General features: G+C 41.6%; 1 protein-coding gene across 1 annotated transcript in view; it reads right to left on the reverse strand.

Annotated features, from left to right (window-relative positions):
* Positions 1-822: 822 nt before the first annotated feature.
* LOC119032131 (protein O-mannosyl-transferase TMTC2-like) overlaps positions 823-16,301 on the reverse strand; it is a 67,012-nt gene continuing 51,533 nt past the window's right edge. Inside the window, exons 9-12 of the mRNA XM_037120950.1 lie at positions 13,146-13,227; positions 10,655-10,769; positions 7,339-7,402; positions 823-3,204 (exon numbers count right to left, since the gene is read on the reverse strand). Coding sequence (XP_036976845.1) covers positions 3,010-3,204; positions 7,339-7,402; positions 10,655-10,769; positions 13,146-13,227 — 456 coding nt within the window. The 3' untranslated portion in view covers positions 823-3,009. The remainder of the gene's footprint in view (positions 3,205-7,338; positions 7,403-10,654; positions 10,770-13,145; positions 13,228-16,301) is intronic.

Here is a 16,301-nt window from a genome sequence, read left to right on the forward strand (position 1 = left end):
TGGTCAATAAAGTCTCATCAGTGTCAAATATATATGCTATAATTTAATTTGACGATGATATGTTGAATTATTAATAGGAATCTGGAGATTAACTAGGAGCTGAACTTATCAAATAAATGTGGTGGAGTAAAAAGTGCAACATGAGTCTTTGAAATGTTAGGAAGTTCCTCCCAATTACCCAAGTAAGTACAAATACTTGGTATAAATCCAGCTTGAATAAATCCCACTGATCCCAACTTTAAATTTAATAGTCTTTGAATTGAGGTGAGGTTCAGTTAGCTTTGCACAGAAAAGTCAGAGGGAATGTCCTTCATTGGGACACGTTTGACTTTTATATTACCTTTTATACTTATAACGAGAACACGATAGCTTTTTTCTGCTGTATGTGTTCTGTAGACACTTGACTTTTTTTTCACAGCAGACACTTCGACTTGTCATAGCAGGACGAGTGCAGGTGTAATTAACGATGTTAACTCTGGCTCAGTTCCCAGCAGCCACCGCTAGCGTTATCAATTAAACCTGTGATCTCTTGTTTCTAGAGGCAGCGTGTCCTTTGTTTTCTTTTGGATGTTTCGGCAAATTTTCATGCGTTTACAGTTGTGAACTAAACTTTGGGGTATTGAGTGTGTAACGTGGCATATCACTTTGATATCGCTGAGGAGGAGGCGGAGGTGTACGCTTGCGTGCAGAGACAGGAGTTAAAGCCAACTCGCTGCACACTCTGTATTCACATAAATATACATGTTGGTCGGCTCGCTGAATTTACATCGTACGGGAGGCCACAGGCTTTTCCCAGAGGACATCACACCACTGAGAGCAAAATCCGTGTTTTTTTTCTTTATTATGGAAAAAAGGTTCACTTTTCTTTACAAAACACGACACGTTTTCAGCTACATGTTTTTTTGTTCCTTCTATAATTTAACCAAAACATCACAATCAGCAAAAAACATCTAAAGTCATTTTTAAGGAGCTCTCTCTGTGTCACAAAACCCCATTTCTGTGACAGGAAACACAATCTGATGTCCCTGAGCAGAGAGAAAAAAAAAAGAAAAAACAGAAAAAAAACAAACAGAAAAACACATTTGAATGTAGTTGTCATGTTGCCTACTGTAGCCTATGTGGACAACCCAGAGAGGTTGGGCTTATGTGACAGTGCCTGCACAGTATTGGCTTTTTCACATAAAACAACATGTATTAATAAATTAAGTTTGATCACATGAAAGTGACACATTTGACACACGGACCACAACACATAAGTGAGGACAGTTCTTCGCTTGGCACGAGAGGCGCAGAGACTCAGGACAAGCTTTGGCACCGCTGAGGAGTTTTTCTCATGATCTGTTTAGAGTCACAAGGGTTTAAAATGCACCAGGTGCAAAACAATCTTCAGTGACGCAGACAACAGAATGTGTTTGGCAATGCATTACTCTATATTTTGACCTGTTATTTTTTCATTTGTCAGAGCAATTTACAAGACAGCACTGTATTAGAGGGTGGTACCTGAAGATGTCTTTGCACTGGCATGCTTTTAAAGTTATCCATTTATTGTCTTAAAAGCAAAAGTTGAAGGCAAGAGCACCCTGAGGGTAATGAATCAGGGTTTAATATTTTATTTATGAGTACGCTACTAATTCAGCTTAGCACTCCTACCAAACTGTTGGACTCATGATTGACAAAAACCAAAATCAATGCAGCAGAACCACACGGAATGCCTTTCAGATTCTGTGTATTCTTCTCTCTTGTCAAAGACTGGTGCCTACATTACCCATAATGCAGCTCTGCTGATAACAGTTTCTGGTGTGTTATGCTAGTAGCGGCCGATGTACATCACAGTACATCAAGTGACATCACTTAAGGCAATTTATCAGCCTACATTATCCACCATGAAAGTAGATCGCCAACAGTTTTGCCAGATAAAAGCGCCACATCTGCAAATGTATTTTTATTGAGACCCAGTTGATGCTGACAATTTATCGGATGAGATCACCCACAATGCAACTCGACCGCCAGCTGTTTAAACAGATTCTGGTGTTATGCTAGTAGAATGTGTCCTAATGTATCCTCAAACCACTAGTTCACTTCTTTCTAACTCCCCAACAGATGCTGACTCCAGTTACATCACATGGCTCAAGTGACATCGTTTGAGGCCATTTATCTGCAAAAATCTGGTAGGTTATGCTAGTAGTGGCTAAAGTAGCCTCAAGCCACTTGCTTACTTCTTTCTGACCCCAAACCCACATTTCTTTTTTCCTTTGTAAAATTTCCATCCAAATGGATGTTGACTCAAGTGATATCACTTGACTCAAATGACATCACTTTAGGTAATTTACCTGCAAATATTCTGTTGTGTTATGCTAGTAGCAGCTAATGTAGACTCTGGCTCCCTCCTTTTCTAACTGTAGACCTCCAAAATCTTTCATATTCAAATGCGCAGACTTCAGTCCCAATGGATGTTGACTCAAGTGACATCACTTGAGGCGATTAATAAGACTAGGGTGATGTTCTCCTTTAACACAAACCAGCTGGCATCCTGAACAAACAAACAGTGCTGACAACTTCAAAACCCATTCTGCAGGAATTATTATCAAAATACTTTAGCTACATCCTCATTCAAATTAAGTGCTTTACAACATTTTTAATGATATTGAAATAACAATCAACTGATTTTCCAGACCTTTGTTGTTTGTTGTTCTTTGTTGTTATCCTTTGACTTCAGTGCATCATTAAGCATCACTTTATAAAATTTCATAATAAAAGGTGACATTAGTCGTAGTCTTTTCAGCCACCGTGCAGCACTGTTGGTGACTTATCAAGGCCGAACACCTTTAAATTCAAAACATGCCGAGTCTCAAACTGCCTTTCGCAAGCATCGCAGGCCGCAACTCTACAGAATCCGTCTCTCCTGTCTCGTAGCGACAGCTTGCAGCCTCCAGCTCTTTCACGTCCTCTCCTGCTTCATTCTCTGGAGTATGCTATGTCAGCATTAAAGAGTGCAGCAGCTCTCTCAGTTCAAAGGTCGCTCCTGTGCGTCTGCCTTATCCTGAGCCCCTGCCTCTCCATGATGTTCCACAGCTTGCGCAGGTTGGACTGGGTGATGGCGTCGTCAGGTTTGAGCTGCAGCGCTCGCAGGTAGTTGGCCTCGGCTTCAGGGAGCTTCCCATTCAGGTGGAGGATGGCACCGAGGTTCATCAGAGCAGCGGGGTACTAGGAGAGGGCAGAGACACGGTAAGGAAAAGGAGGCAGAGCTTTGTGCCATAATTAAACTGAGTTCTGAGGTTTTAGGGTGTCGCCTTACAGGACTGCTGCGACTGTGTCGACCTTGTATTTCATCTATCTGGACAAACTATTTTAAAATTGCCCTTCTCAGTTCTACATTTGACACAGTTATGTGAGGGGTTTAGGCCTTTAAGGAAGCTGGCCAGATTTATTTTTATGGATGAAGGATTAAGGCAAAGGGGCTCTGGTGAAATTTGCTTAAGGCTAAGAAATTCAAATATGCATTAAATTAGCCCTAATAGAATCTCACAGCACAGCAGCAGGCCTGGTCAGAGAAGACAAAAACACGTCCTTTAAGAATGCCACTGTGGAAAAGAAATAGGTAGCAGGTTGTGTGTGGGTGTGTGTGAAGTATTACCCACTTAGAAAAAGGTGCGTTTTAATAAAATATCTTTTAAAGCCACAAAGTGAAACCATCTGGCCCCCTGAGTCATATACCATTCGTGGAAAACTGCAAAAAAAAAAAAAAACAGAAATCCATAACCAACAACCACACCCAGATCTCATCCTTAAAGTCATCGGCACCTCATCCCCCAGACCTGGCCCTGTTCCCAGACCCACGTCCTCGCTGCATGACATATTGTTAGCAACTTGGCAACAAGTTCACAGTTTTCCTCTCCCCAAACACGACAGTTCGCCTCCACTCAACGCTGAAACTTCACTTGTTTACATTCCACCTCTCAGGCAGTGCTAAAAGACCAGCGTCGGGAGTAGGGGGGCTTGTTTTACTCACCTAATGTATCAACGGAGCTGGATTGTTTCAAAGGAAATTAATTAATTAGCAGCTGGTGCGGTTTGTTTTTTTTCCTCACCAAGTGCAACAAATGATTGCAGTGGTTACATATCAGAGTGCTGTTCTGTTCTTGTACCATTGAGGAGCTTTGTGAGCAGTTGTGGCATGCTAAGCTAGAAAAATGACGGTCCCTATGTCATTCTAAACAAGCGGTGGATTCTCAAGACACAGGCTGATCTAAGTCATTAGAAACTGAGGTCTGTTTACGTGGGTTCTGTGCACAGGAAGGCAGCCAAGTCCGTCAGCAACAACTAATCCTGAAGCTGGGTCGGCTACACTCAGGTGAGGAAAGGATGTAATCTCTCGACCTTCAACCAGTTGGATATAGAGTATTTTAAAGATACCATCTCCCTCTGCTCTTTTGGGATCCACCAAGCCCCATTAGCTACAGCTCTAATGCTTAGCAGAGCCCCTCTGTGCGTTAAAGGAGATATATTATGCATTTTCGATTTTTTTTTGTATACATTCTTGTGGGTGTAAAAGATCTTGAAAGTTAAAAAGGTCAAAATCGGCACCCAACAGAAACTCCCCTCTCCTACAGAACATACCGCTCTGGAAACGCCTCGTCAGCAGTCACGCATTTAATTATGTGACTTTGTGACATCGTGCTACATCACCATCTCACACATTTGCATGATTTTGGGATAGTTTGGCACATAAGTTTAAGTATAAAAGTCTAAGTTTAAGTCTGAGTCTAAGTAAGAGCTGATTTAGCACAGCTGCTCTGTTGTTGTTAGCGGTGCTGGGTCAGGCATCTGTGCGCTGACCAATCAGAGCAGACTGGGTATTCAGGGGAGTGGGCCTTAAAGAGACCGGAGCTAAAACAGACAGTGTTTCAGACGGAACACAGTGCTGCAACAGTGGATGTGGGGTTTTTTTGCAACTAAATCATGTACATCTATTGTAGTAGTAATGTAAATACAACTGTTAACCTGAAAATGTGCATAATATTTCTCCTTTAAGAAATATAAACACTCTGCTCTGAATAATAATTAATCAAAAATATGTTTATGTTCTACAGGAAGAGAAAAGAGAGGGATATATGCCATAAATATATAGTTACATGCCATATATGACACAGCATGTAGCAAGAGATATATTTGCAAATTGAGATGTGGAAAATGTTTTTTTTCATCCCACTGTCTGTATAAAAAACCAACATTTAACCACTGCTGCTTCATATTCAAGAACTCAACTGGGGAAAGACACAGGCTGGTTGTTATTGTGAGGAGGATGCTGTGGCCTAATTACCTACACAAAATATGTACAGTGATTTCCAGTTCCTGAAAATCACTCTATCCGAGTGGTGTAAATAAAGCAATTCAGTCCGTGCATGCCAACTGAAAGACTGCACTTGCACCTTCCTCTCGAGACACACAATCATCGCCTTTCTTGGCACGAAGAGCCAGAGCTGAATCTTTCATGACCTGAAAGCTATTGGATTAAGTTGATATTCGAGAGACTGTCTTTCACTGAGCAGGGAAAATGTCAAAGACGAGAAGCGCCTTGCTCGTGACAATTGACAAGAGAAGCAGTCAGCGTGTCTGAATGTGCACATGAAGCGCTCCAGACTGTGAATTGTAATTACTGTGACTTTGAGGTGGCTCACTTCTGCAGAATAAAATTCATATGCATGGCTTTCCAAATTAAAATGGACAACCAGCACTCTTCTCTTCTGTGGTTTTACTCAGCTTTTAGGTCTCAAACTGGATATAAACAGACAGACCTTATCAAAACCTGGGCAGGTGCTACGAAGCAGTGATTCCCAGCCAGTTCTTGTTCCCCACTGGCTGGATCTGCAGTTACATGGAGGTACTTGTAAAAACTGAAGAGCTCTGTTAATTCAAAATGAACACCTGAACACATCGTGCTGCCGCTGAGAGAGAGTTTTAAAAAAAAAGCTGGTATCATACGGCTGTAGCTAGGGCTATTTTCAGGTTCTATCATGATACACAATATATATCTTGATATTCTGAAGTCCTCAAAAAGAAGTAACAGTGGCAGAGCGGACCTGCAGCAGTGTCTCTGGGCCTGTCCGCTCTGCTGAACTAGCCCAGAGACACTCTGGCAGCAGGCAGGAAAGAAGGACAGCCAGCAAAACAGAATCACTAGCACCACATTGTGAGTGAAACATAGAGAAAGGCAACCGCCAAAGCCAGCCAAGACCATGGACTAGGAGAGGTCATGCCAGAAAGACAGTGGGATCCATAATTAGCTTTAAAGCTAAAAGACACAGGTAACTGCTTTAAACAGCAAGCTTAAAAGATTTTTAATAAAATGAAAAAGCTAAAAAGAAGGCTGAAGAAGTTTTAAGTGGATGGGAAAGGATTAGATTGAGTTAGCTGAGTGATGGATTAACAGTAGAATCAGTTAACCAAATGCAATGGATACATAGAAAATACAGGCTTAAAATAGTTAGCTTAAAGTAACCAACAAACAATAGACCTGGCTAACAGTAAGATGTAACAGATAAATGGTTGAAAAGGTTAGCTTATTGGGGAATATACCTTCAATTCCTTCATGTCATTAATGTTAAATCACATCTAGTTTAAAATAAAGTTAGCACAAAGTAACAGTAATAGAATGTAAATATACTTAGTTAATGTAAGTTTAATGTTTAATGTAATAATACACAATGCTAGGAAAGTTGTAGCATTATAACACTAGCAGCTACTCCAGTGAAGGACATGAAGGTGAAAGTCTCTCCTGACTGAACTGACAGCGTAAGTCACAGAGCAGACAAGTAACAGGACAAATAACAGCTGGAAGCTCCTTCTAGGGCTCATCTAAAAACACATGAGCTCCTGTGACTCCAAGTTACCTCCTCTGGATCAGTCCACGCTGCTTCTCCCCTTTGAAGCGACTGATTCACGCAATGCTGAAACAGGATATGACAGCCCTCAACTTCCTCAACCGCATGTGCTGACAGCGAGAGACACTGCATCCCACAAGGCTCGGTCTGTTTAACTGTGATCATCAAGCTGTATGTGTGATTTCAATGAGGAGACAGTAACCGCCGAGCTCCTCTCGCTGTGGGATTTTCGTGTTTGCATAAGCACATCGAAAGCGCCAGGTTCCCAGCCACGGACAGGACACAGTTTTCCATTTTTATATTCAGCTGTGTAACAGTTTGCCAGGAACAACAGCACTATAACATAATGTCAGAATGATGGGTAACACTTAGTATGTTGTAAATTGAATTTACAGTACAGGCGTGTGTGTGCATTTCCATGATAAGTGCTAACAGGCCCACCAGCCCAGGTACTCACATCTGGTCTAAGGCCGGCCGCACGCTCGTACTGAATCTCTGCTGCCTCGTTCAGACTGGCCTGTCTGAGGAGAGAGAACAGAGAGAAAAAAGATGTGACGCTACAGTTTATATAAACAACACTGTACCAATACAAATGATTGATCATAACTGTAATCATTCGTTATTGCACAGCTAATTAGTTACTCACTGTAGTGAGAGTTAGTCATTCATTAATTGTGTAAGTTGCTGTAGAACTCGTCGGATTGGTCGGCTTCATTGCATGTTAAGATTATGTTAACCTTATTAAAATGGTCGGTAATCAAGCAAACAGTCTGTGTGTTCATTTAAAATCTCTCATCTCACCCACCGCTGTATGTTGGATGATAAGGTAAGATGGCAGCAGCGAATATGATTCATTTACGAGGCTCCACTGGAAGAGCCACATCGGCTGTATTGGCCAAGTATTTGTACAATTTGTACTTTCATTGTAGTCACTGAATCAACATTACTGATGATCTCATTGTGTTAATATTCAGTAAAAGTATCAATAGCCATCCCTTCAATACTGTACCATATCGATTTCAAGGTATATGGTCAGAAATGTTGTGATATTGTGATTTTGTCACCCAGTTCTGGTATACATGAAGTGCTTTTAAGGAGATTTCAAACTAAGAATATAAATAATGCGTGTTGCAATACAACCGTAAAACAGCGGGACTTCATTTTAAGGCCGTATCACCCGGCGTACAATTGTTTAACATCTTACTTTTTCATTCTGCATTAAGATATCATACCCTTTTGGGCAACTCATCATTTTCTAACTAATAGCAATAATTCAAGTAAAAATCATCTTTGTTCCTGCAGACAAAGATATTTCTAACAAACTTAGTCTCTGAATACTGTAATAGAACAGCCAACGGATGGTACAGATCCTTCTTTGCCCTCAGCAACATTTGAAATATTTTTCATAGAAACTTACAACGTGCTTTAGTTTCCAATAAAGTCATTAAGAAAGAATGTTCTTTGTCGAATGATTCATCTCTTAGCTGTGTAATAACTGTGATAATGCAGCAATGACTTAAGGATGATGACTAGTTCGCTCTCTCTCTGAAGAGAGACGAATGTTTCTCAAATGCCAGAAACACTCCACCAGCCAGTCCTCCCTTCGTACATCGTACAGCTGGGTTTCTAAAATGGCAGCAGTTAATCTGCTCCATACATACGATTTCATCCAAAGAGTGCACGAACCGGACTTTGCCGTGCCAAAGTTAATAAAGTCAAGGAAACCCTTCCTTCTCCGACATGGCAATTAATATTTATAAGACTGTGACTGGAGTGAAATATTCCTTGAGAATACAAGCAGCATTTTATCAGGGTTGTCTGGAGTTCATCGTCATCTTCGTATAATCTTGGTCTTTGTTTTGTTTGGTCAACACAGATGACAGATGAAGACTATGAATATCTTCCAGTCATGGACAAAACAAGACACTTGAGGATTTCATCTTGGGCTTTGAGAAACACTGATGGACACCTATCACCATTTTATGTCTTTTTAGGGACAAAACAACTAATTGTTAGGGAAAATCAATAGTTAGTCAAAAATGAGAATAATTGTTGGAGCCCTGTCATGGTTTTGGTTTCCTGCGTTAGTAGATTTTTTTGAAGATTATATCCTTGTGTGTCATGATTTGCTTTCCACTTCCTGTCTTTGTCTTTTTCCCGCTCTTTTTCCTTGTACGCCTGATATTTCATATTTTTATAAAAGCCTTTCATGCTGATGAGCCATAATGTTTGCCAGATATTTCTTACCAAATGTTTCAAGATTCAGCTGTTGCTAATACAGAATAATGACATGTGGCTATTGCTTCTCCATGCTAATATGGATGCTATCGCGAACTCGCATTTTGTGAGAAGTCTGGTTGTGATGGTAATAATTACATATGACTATTAACCACACCACCACACTCTATTTGAGAAAGCTCACTGAGCATTAAACAGGAAGAAATGCTGACTTGACGAGGGCTTTTCAGACTTTTTACAGACCAAACCCATCAACAGATTAATCAAAAATGAAAATAGTCCTTGGTCATGATTACGGTTTGTGTCATGTTTTACTTTCCACTTCCTGTCTTTGTCTTTTTCCAGCTCTCTTTCTGTGTACATGTGTTTCTTTAGTTAATTAGTTGCTGTGTATTTTAGCCTTCTCCCATCCTGTTCTGCCCTTCGTATTCTTGCTTGTGCTCCCACAGCTTCATTCCTTTGTACTTTTTTTGGTTTTTGTATTTTTGTGCTTCATTAGCTTGGATTAGCCCTGCTCTGTTTCTTCTGCTTTCGTTGCCAGCCAGTTTTGTTCTTGTGATTACAGCACACTTTATTCAAGCTTGGTATTTGTTTTCCCACCTGCCTGCCTTGGTGTTTGTTTGATCCACATAACAAGCCCTACTGACTAATGTAACGTAAAAAAACAACTTCTTTATTGGAGACATCATAACATAACACATAACAAAACATTTAAAGGAAAAAAGTTCCATCAAGCAGGATTATCAGGTCATTATAATAATCCTGTTTTGGTCAATATTTGTAGATTTAAAAAAAAAAAAAAAGACAGGATTTGTAGCTCACCATTATTATCAGTGGAGCAGCTTGACAGGTGGGTGTCCCATTCATTAAATCCTAATCAGACTGGATTTATGTCACAGTCAGTCCCGGCAGAAAATAACCAGTTAGACCACAATGCAGCAGACTGATCTGTCATTTAGATTTACTCTTACGAAAAGCGAAACATCTGCCAAACCTAAGACTTTCAACTTTTTTTACACATCCTCTGTGGTGTTGCATTTAGATGGATGCTGGAGAGCAGTGATGACTTTTCCAGATATGTAGAGCAAAGAGGGAAGAAGGCACATCGCTCCAATATTTCCTTGAGTGGCTGGGAGAAGAGGGCATTTTGCAGTCCCTTTAAGACTTATATGAATGTGCTTGCCAAACTTTGAGGGGAAAATTCTCCAATGGCTTCTTTACAAGCCCTGGACGCAACATCACTACGATGGACAGAAACTGGGTACTGCTGTTTATAAACGTTATACATAACAGCTTTTACAACAGCTATTTCCACAGGGAGGACATTTACTGCTTCTATAACACCGGTATAATTTATATCTCATAGATGGTTATTAAATGGCAGCGGTACAGAATAAACCCACAATTGGTAAAGCAGCGCAGCAGCAATAGGAATTCGAAAACCTCGACACTTCTTTGGATATATATGTCCATTTAATTTTCTGTACGGTGTGCTTTTTTCAAGTAGTGAGACTGTTGTCAGCAGTTTGGCCAACCTGAGCATGTGAGCAGCGCTGAAGACCACATCAAACTCTGAGCTGTCCAGCTCTGCAGCTCTCTCCGCCATCTCCGCCGCCTCGCCGAGACGAGACTGCTCCAGAAGAAACTGACCTGAAGGGAGGGGAAGACAGAGGGAAGGGCAGTTTAGGACTTTTTATCCGTGCTGGTGGTCTGTTGGTTTGTCGGTCAGTCCACCGCTTGGGTCCGGACTGGAATATCTCGACAACTACAGGACTGATTAGGATGAAAGTGTGGGCAGCTACTGGTGTTCCCCAGAGGATGAACCCTGAGGTTGACATTTTTGTTTTTTATTGACGTATCTTAACAACTATTGGACGGATTGCCATGAAATTTGGTACAGATATTCAGGGTGCCAAGAGGATGGACACCATTAATCAGATTCACTTTATAGTCATTTCTCTGACTATTTGCACACACAAAACAAAACAAAATACTGTTTCCACTAGCTCCAATGTGTGTCTGGTTGAAACGGTTATTCATTTAATTATGTGTTTGCATGCACCAACATCAGGTCAAAACTCAATAATCAGTCATTTTAGCAAGCTAAACAGTATACATGTTAAGAAATCAGCATGCTATAACATTGTTACTGCAAGCATGTCAGTATTTAATTGTACTAAACTGGGGTATTCATACAATCAAAAAATGAGAACAAAAATAATGATTCAGTCACGAATGTCCTGCTGTGTCTACATATGGACATACAAAGCCAATAGTATGGCTGCACACTCTTGCAAATGGGGGGTTTGGATTTTGTTTCTTTGCTGTCAATCACAAGTTTATGCTTCAGCATCATGTTGTGGAAGTTGTAGAAGTGGTGCAGAAGGCAAAGAAGCTCTGACAGATGAAAGACGGAGATCAGTGGCGAAACAAAGGGAAAAGTATGGAGGCAGCGAAAGAGAAGAGCACCACCGGAAATGCAACAAGGAGGCAGAAAGTGAGACGGTGAAAGGATTGTTGTTTTGCTCTGCGAGAACACAGAGGAGACGGAGGTATTTCATGTGTTTTCCTGTGGGAGTCTGGCCACCTGGCGCGGCACCCACAAGTGCCTGCCTCAGTGGCTATAAATTATCCGCCGCAGATGTTACTGAGTGGAGGGAGACGGGATTGTGGGGAGGCGCCGTTGAGGTGATTTTTGGAAGCGCAGCGTCCAGACTCAAATCACCACATCAGAATACTTAGAACTGGGTCGTGCGAGGGACAGTTTGCATTAAAAAGTGTTACTGTGGACAATGGCAGGAAAAGGGGGGCCTCGTCTAAGCAGTCACTTCCTTGCGCTCTCTCTAGTGTGTGTCTTTCTGTTGTGTCTTAATGCGGCCAGATATCATCACTCCTTACACAGTCGCACCTGGAGCTCCTCCAGAGAACCCCGGATAGCTAGAGCAGCTAGATTTGCGATAAGGGAGGAGGACCAGCCCAAATAAACATCACCTATAGCAAGAAGCTACAAGATAACATTGATAAAAAGAAAACAGCCAGATAGGCAGAGTCGGAGAAAAGAGTGTAAGGGGAAGCGGCTTGGTCCAAAGACAGCAAGGCAGCCCCTCGCCAGGGACCAAACCAAACTCCAACCCAAAGATATCCAGCGCAGAGAAAAGCACCAGGAGGAACAGAGGGAGATAAGGAGGAATAGAAAGAGACAACGCACAATGGAGCTTTCAGCGAGGCCTGGACAGATTTAATTTCCTATGAATATCCTAAAGATAGCGACGCGGGGCAACACGGAGCCGGCTCCTCCAAACCGATATGAAACGCCGCATCAACAGCAGCGCAGGCAGAGCGCGGTATCATGTTTTACTTTTCTGTTTACGAACGGTAAACAGTGTTCCACGGTCCTGTCTCCTCACTTAGATAAACATGGCATACACGCCTGTTTGCGTGTGCACCATCTGCAAAACCTCAAACAGCTCCAACACTGCCAACACCGATACCGACGGTGAGCTAAATGACAGAACGTTTCAAATTAGTCACTGCGGCGCAGGGGTTGTTATACATACTGTGATTATTTTAGGAAGGGGATTATAAAAATATTAATGTATTTGACACTTTCCAAATGATTACTCATGCTGCTTCGGTTCTTTCCAAAACCTTTATCAGGTTACAAAAGCTATGAGCTCAGATCCAGGGTGGTTTACCACAAGAATTATAAGAGGACCAGGAATATTTAACAGCTCCTGGTCTGAGGGTGATGCGAAAAAGACTAAACGCCCTGCCTAATAATGATCCTGATGCAGCTTAATGCAGAAAAGCCTGATTATTATAAGCCTGATCATTTTTGTATTTTCACACATCCCTAGTAGTTTCACACACATGCATCCCCTGACACATACTGTATGTGTTTCAGAGCGGTCAGAGGAATCATGCCCGGTTACAGTCAGTAGAAAATGGCTTCAAATGATTTTTTCAAAACTCTGTCGAACGCAGAGACACATTTCTGAAGTCGATTTCAAAGACTCCTCTTCTTACCATAGTGCATGTAGCAGTTTCCTTTCATCGGGTCCAGTTGAATGGCTCTGAGATAATACTTCTCTGCTTCTGTCTTCTGCCCCTGAAAGCAAAAAGGGAAAAAAAAAATCATTGATCACACCTGACATTTAAGTCATACTGTGACTGTGTTTCTGTAATATCTTTTAACATTCATATTTAATTATATTGCAACGGCAGATAAACACATTGTTGTTGCCAGTGTTATTGTTGTCTTTATTGTCATTTTGTTGCTACTCTTGTCACTATTGTTCTTGTTACTGTTGTCGTCATTATTACTGTTGTCATTGTTACTGTTGCTGTACTCGTTATTGTCCTAATTACTGTCGCTTGTTCATTTTAATGTTACTATTATTATCAGCACCTTTCCCCAAATTAAGTTCAAAGTGCTTTGAAAATGGCATTTACAACAAAACACCAAACAAAAACTATCCAAAGAGAAAGTCCATTAAAATAGAATAAAAAAAATATATTATAAAGGTGGATTCATTAAAGTAGCAAAAATAGAGAGACATCCAGTGGGTGAGGTTGAGGCTTACTGGATTATTTAACAGGACACAATACTTTAGATTAATAACTGATGAGAAAAAAGGGAAAAAATGATGATGTCTTTTGGGCATTAACAATACATACAATGTAAATATATAACATATATACCATATATCTGGATACAAATGTGTTCCAAGACAGTTTTCATTACACACAGCTGCAAACATCGCTTGTATGTTCCTGTTATTTCAGAGCGCTGACATGCACCAGTTGAAGCGCGGTAACCCTGCTGTTCAGTTTCAGCAGGAAGCCGAGGCTCATAAAGAACACAGTGCTCCACCTCCCATGCTGCACCTTAAAAAGAAAAACCTCTAAAAAGGTGTACGTGCACGCGTGGAGAAAGATATTGCTTCTGTGTGCACGCAGCTCAATTTCTCCACCTCTTTTGTTTCAGGCTTCAGCGCTGATTGCTTCCATATTGCCAATATACTTGCCATTCAACAATAAATGAGAGGAGTGGGCATATTATGTTTGCTTCATTAGCTTTCACCCATGCCCGCCATCGCTCCGATTGAATGAGCGAATATCGGAGCCTGGATGGCTTATTTCGCATTTTCTTTGGCTCTTTTGTCTTTACATTCAATTAAACCTTTTCCCCGGCCATCCATCAAAACTGCAAGTGGGGCGGCTCAGTCCAAAGTGGCTGAAGGATGTCATCATTTAGCAGATTTATGAAAGGCTTCGGTCTAATAGTGAAACCGCACGCAGTAATGAGCTGGGCCGTATGTGTCGGGGCTATCACTGCTTGCAGTTGTAATTTTGTATTAACGTTGTTGATGCACTTTGACTGTTTGACACGCCTCTGATTTTCCATGTGTTCAGATGCTGTGTAGAGGAGGTCAGTTCGACTTCCTGTGTCCACTATGTGGCACTAGTGAAAACTGACTAATTACATTTTAGGTTTAAAGGTGTCAATGACACAAGTACAAAAACATGGACAAAACAGGTGGCGCTAGCGAGCCATTTTGCCCCACCACAGAAGGAAATAAAGATAATTACTTGCATTTTAGTCCTCGCAGTGTTTTGTGCCCTAATCAATAAAAACTTAATTAATCAAAACAACAGCTATCAAAAGACATTATGGCATGTTTTTGAATGATTTATTACTGTGGATGCACTTCTCCATTCTAAATATCTCATGGATTATTGAACAGTCTTTCTCTATAATATCTAAATACACAGTTTAAATTCATAAATCATCCTCGTGTTGACTGACCACAACTATTTCGGAGGCAAATCACTCCCGTTTGAGTCGTGCAGCAAGGATCTAATGTTACACTGGACTTCTTTTAAAACTGACTGACCTTTGGGAAGAATAAAGCCAATTAGTGGCTTTAGGAGTTGCTCTCGTATTCGCTGAGGGATGTGGATGGGTAAAAGACTATCACATTCCTGCTTTGTAATTGCATGGATCGAAAAGAAGGGTCAGTTTGAAAGTTGAAGTACTACGATTCATCAACTTTCAAGGGGAAGCAGCACATGTCGGGGTGAACCACGGTACAAGACTTCAGTTCGACCTCTCCTCTCTGTGTCTGTGTTGTCGATTGACTCCGGCAGGACGGCCAAAAATGTAGCCGATGGGGTGATTCAATAAGGAAGGAGAGTAATTGCATTATAAGCCTGTCTACTGACCCATTGTCCAGGGTCCATCCAATCTCCTGTTCCTAAAGCCCTGTAGTAGTAGAGGGGGGCCCCGTGTGGCTCTGCAGCCCTGAGCCTGAGGGAGCACAGCAGATGTCCAGCCACGCCGGACGACTCCAACGTGAACTTGCGCTTTAGGTGTGTGTGTGTATCTTCAAATCTTTCAACAAAAAGCGGAAATGATCAGAACTACGGTTTAAAGCCTGTGAGGGCTGCAGCTGCGAGTGCGTTCGTCGCTGCAGGATTGGTAGCGTCTTTACTCAGTACCCAAGGCTTCGGAAGGAAGGAGGTCCGAGGGGTTACAGAAGACGCACAGCTCAACCCCCACGTCTAAACTTGACTCAGCTGTGAGCACATCTGTTGTCACACGTGTGTTGATGTTTTTATGGAAAGGGAGAGGAGGTGGGAGGACAGGAAGTGTGGGTTTTGTCCAGCAAAAACAGAAGTTGGGCAAACTCATGGGCAGATTGAGACAACTGGTCCCTGGACACAGTCATGCTAAAGGCCAACCACATCTCTTTTAAAGGAACACATCCAGATTGAAAGAGACTCTTTATATTTATACTCTTTGTGGGACATTTTCATCTCAAGTCTTCTAGTTGTTTTTTTGTCTCTTTGTGTAATTTTGCCTCTTTGTAGTTGCTTTCTTTGTTTTTGCAGTTGTTTTGTCTCTTTGTGGTAGTTTCTAGTGACTGATTTTTGCAATGAAAAGTTAACTGTCACATCAAATAGGGGCCCTAGGTATCAGGGGGCCCCCGGGCCTGCGCCCAGGAGGCCTGTTCAGTAATCCGTCCATGGGCAAACTTGTGTGCCCTTCACGTCTCCTAACACTCTCATGAAACACACAGTGAGGGACAGACAACACATGGATAATCTGGAACTCATCCAATCACAGAGGGTTAGCTTTCATCCACACCAGACAAACTCCCCACGTCTGTAACCTTCAGA

This window comes from Acanthopagrus latus, chromosome 14 (assembly GCF_904848185.1).
Source record: "Acanthopagrus latus isolate v.2019 chromosome 14, fAcaLat1.1, whole genome shotgun sequence".
Taxonomy (NCBI): Eukaryota; Metazoa; Chordata; class Actinopteri; order Spariformes; family Sparidae; genus Acanthopagrus; species Acanthopagrus latus.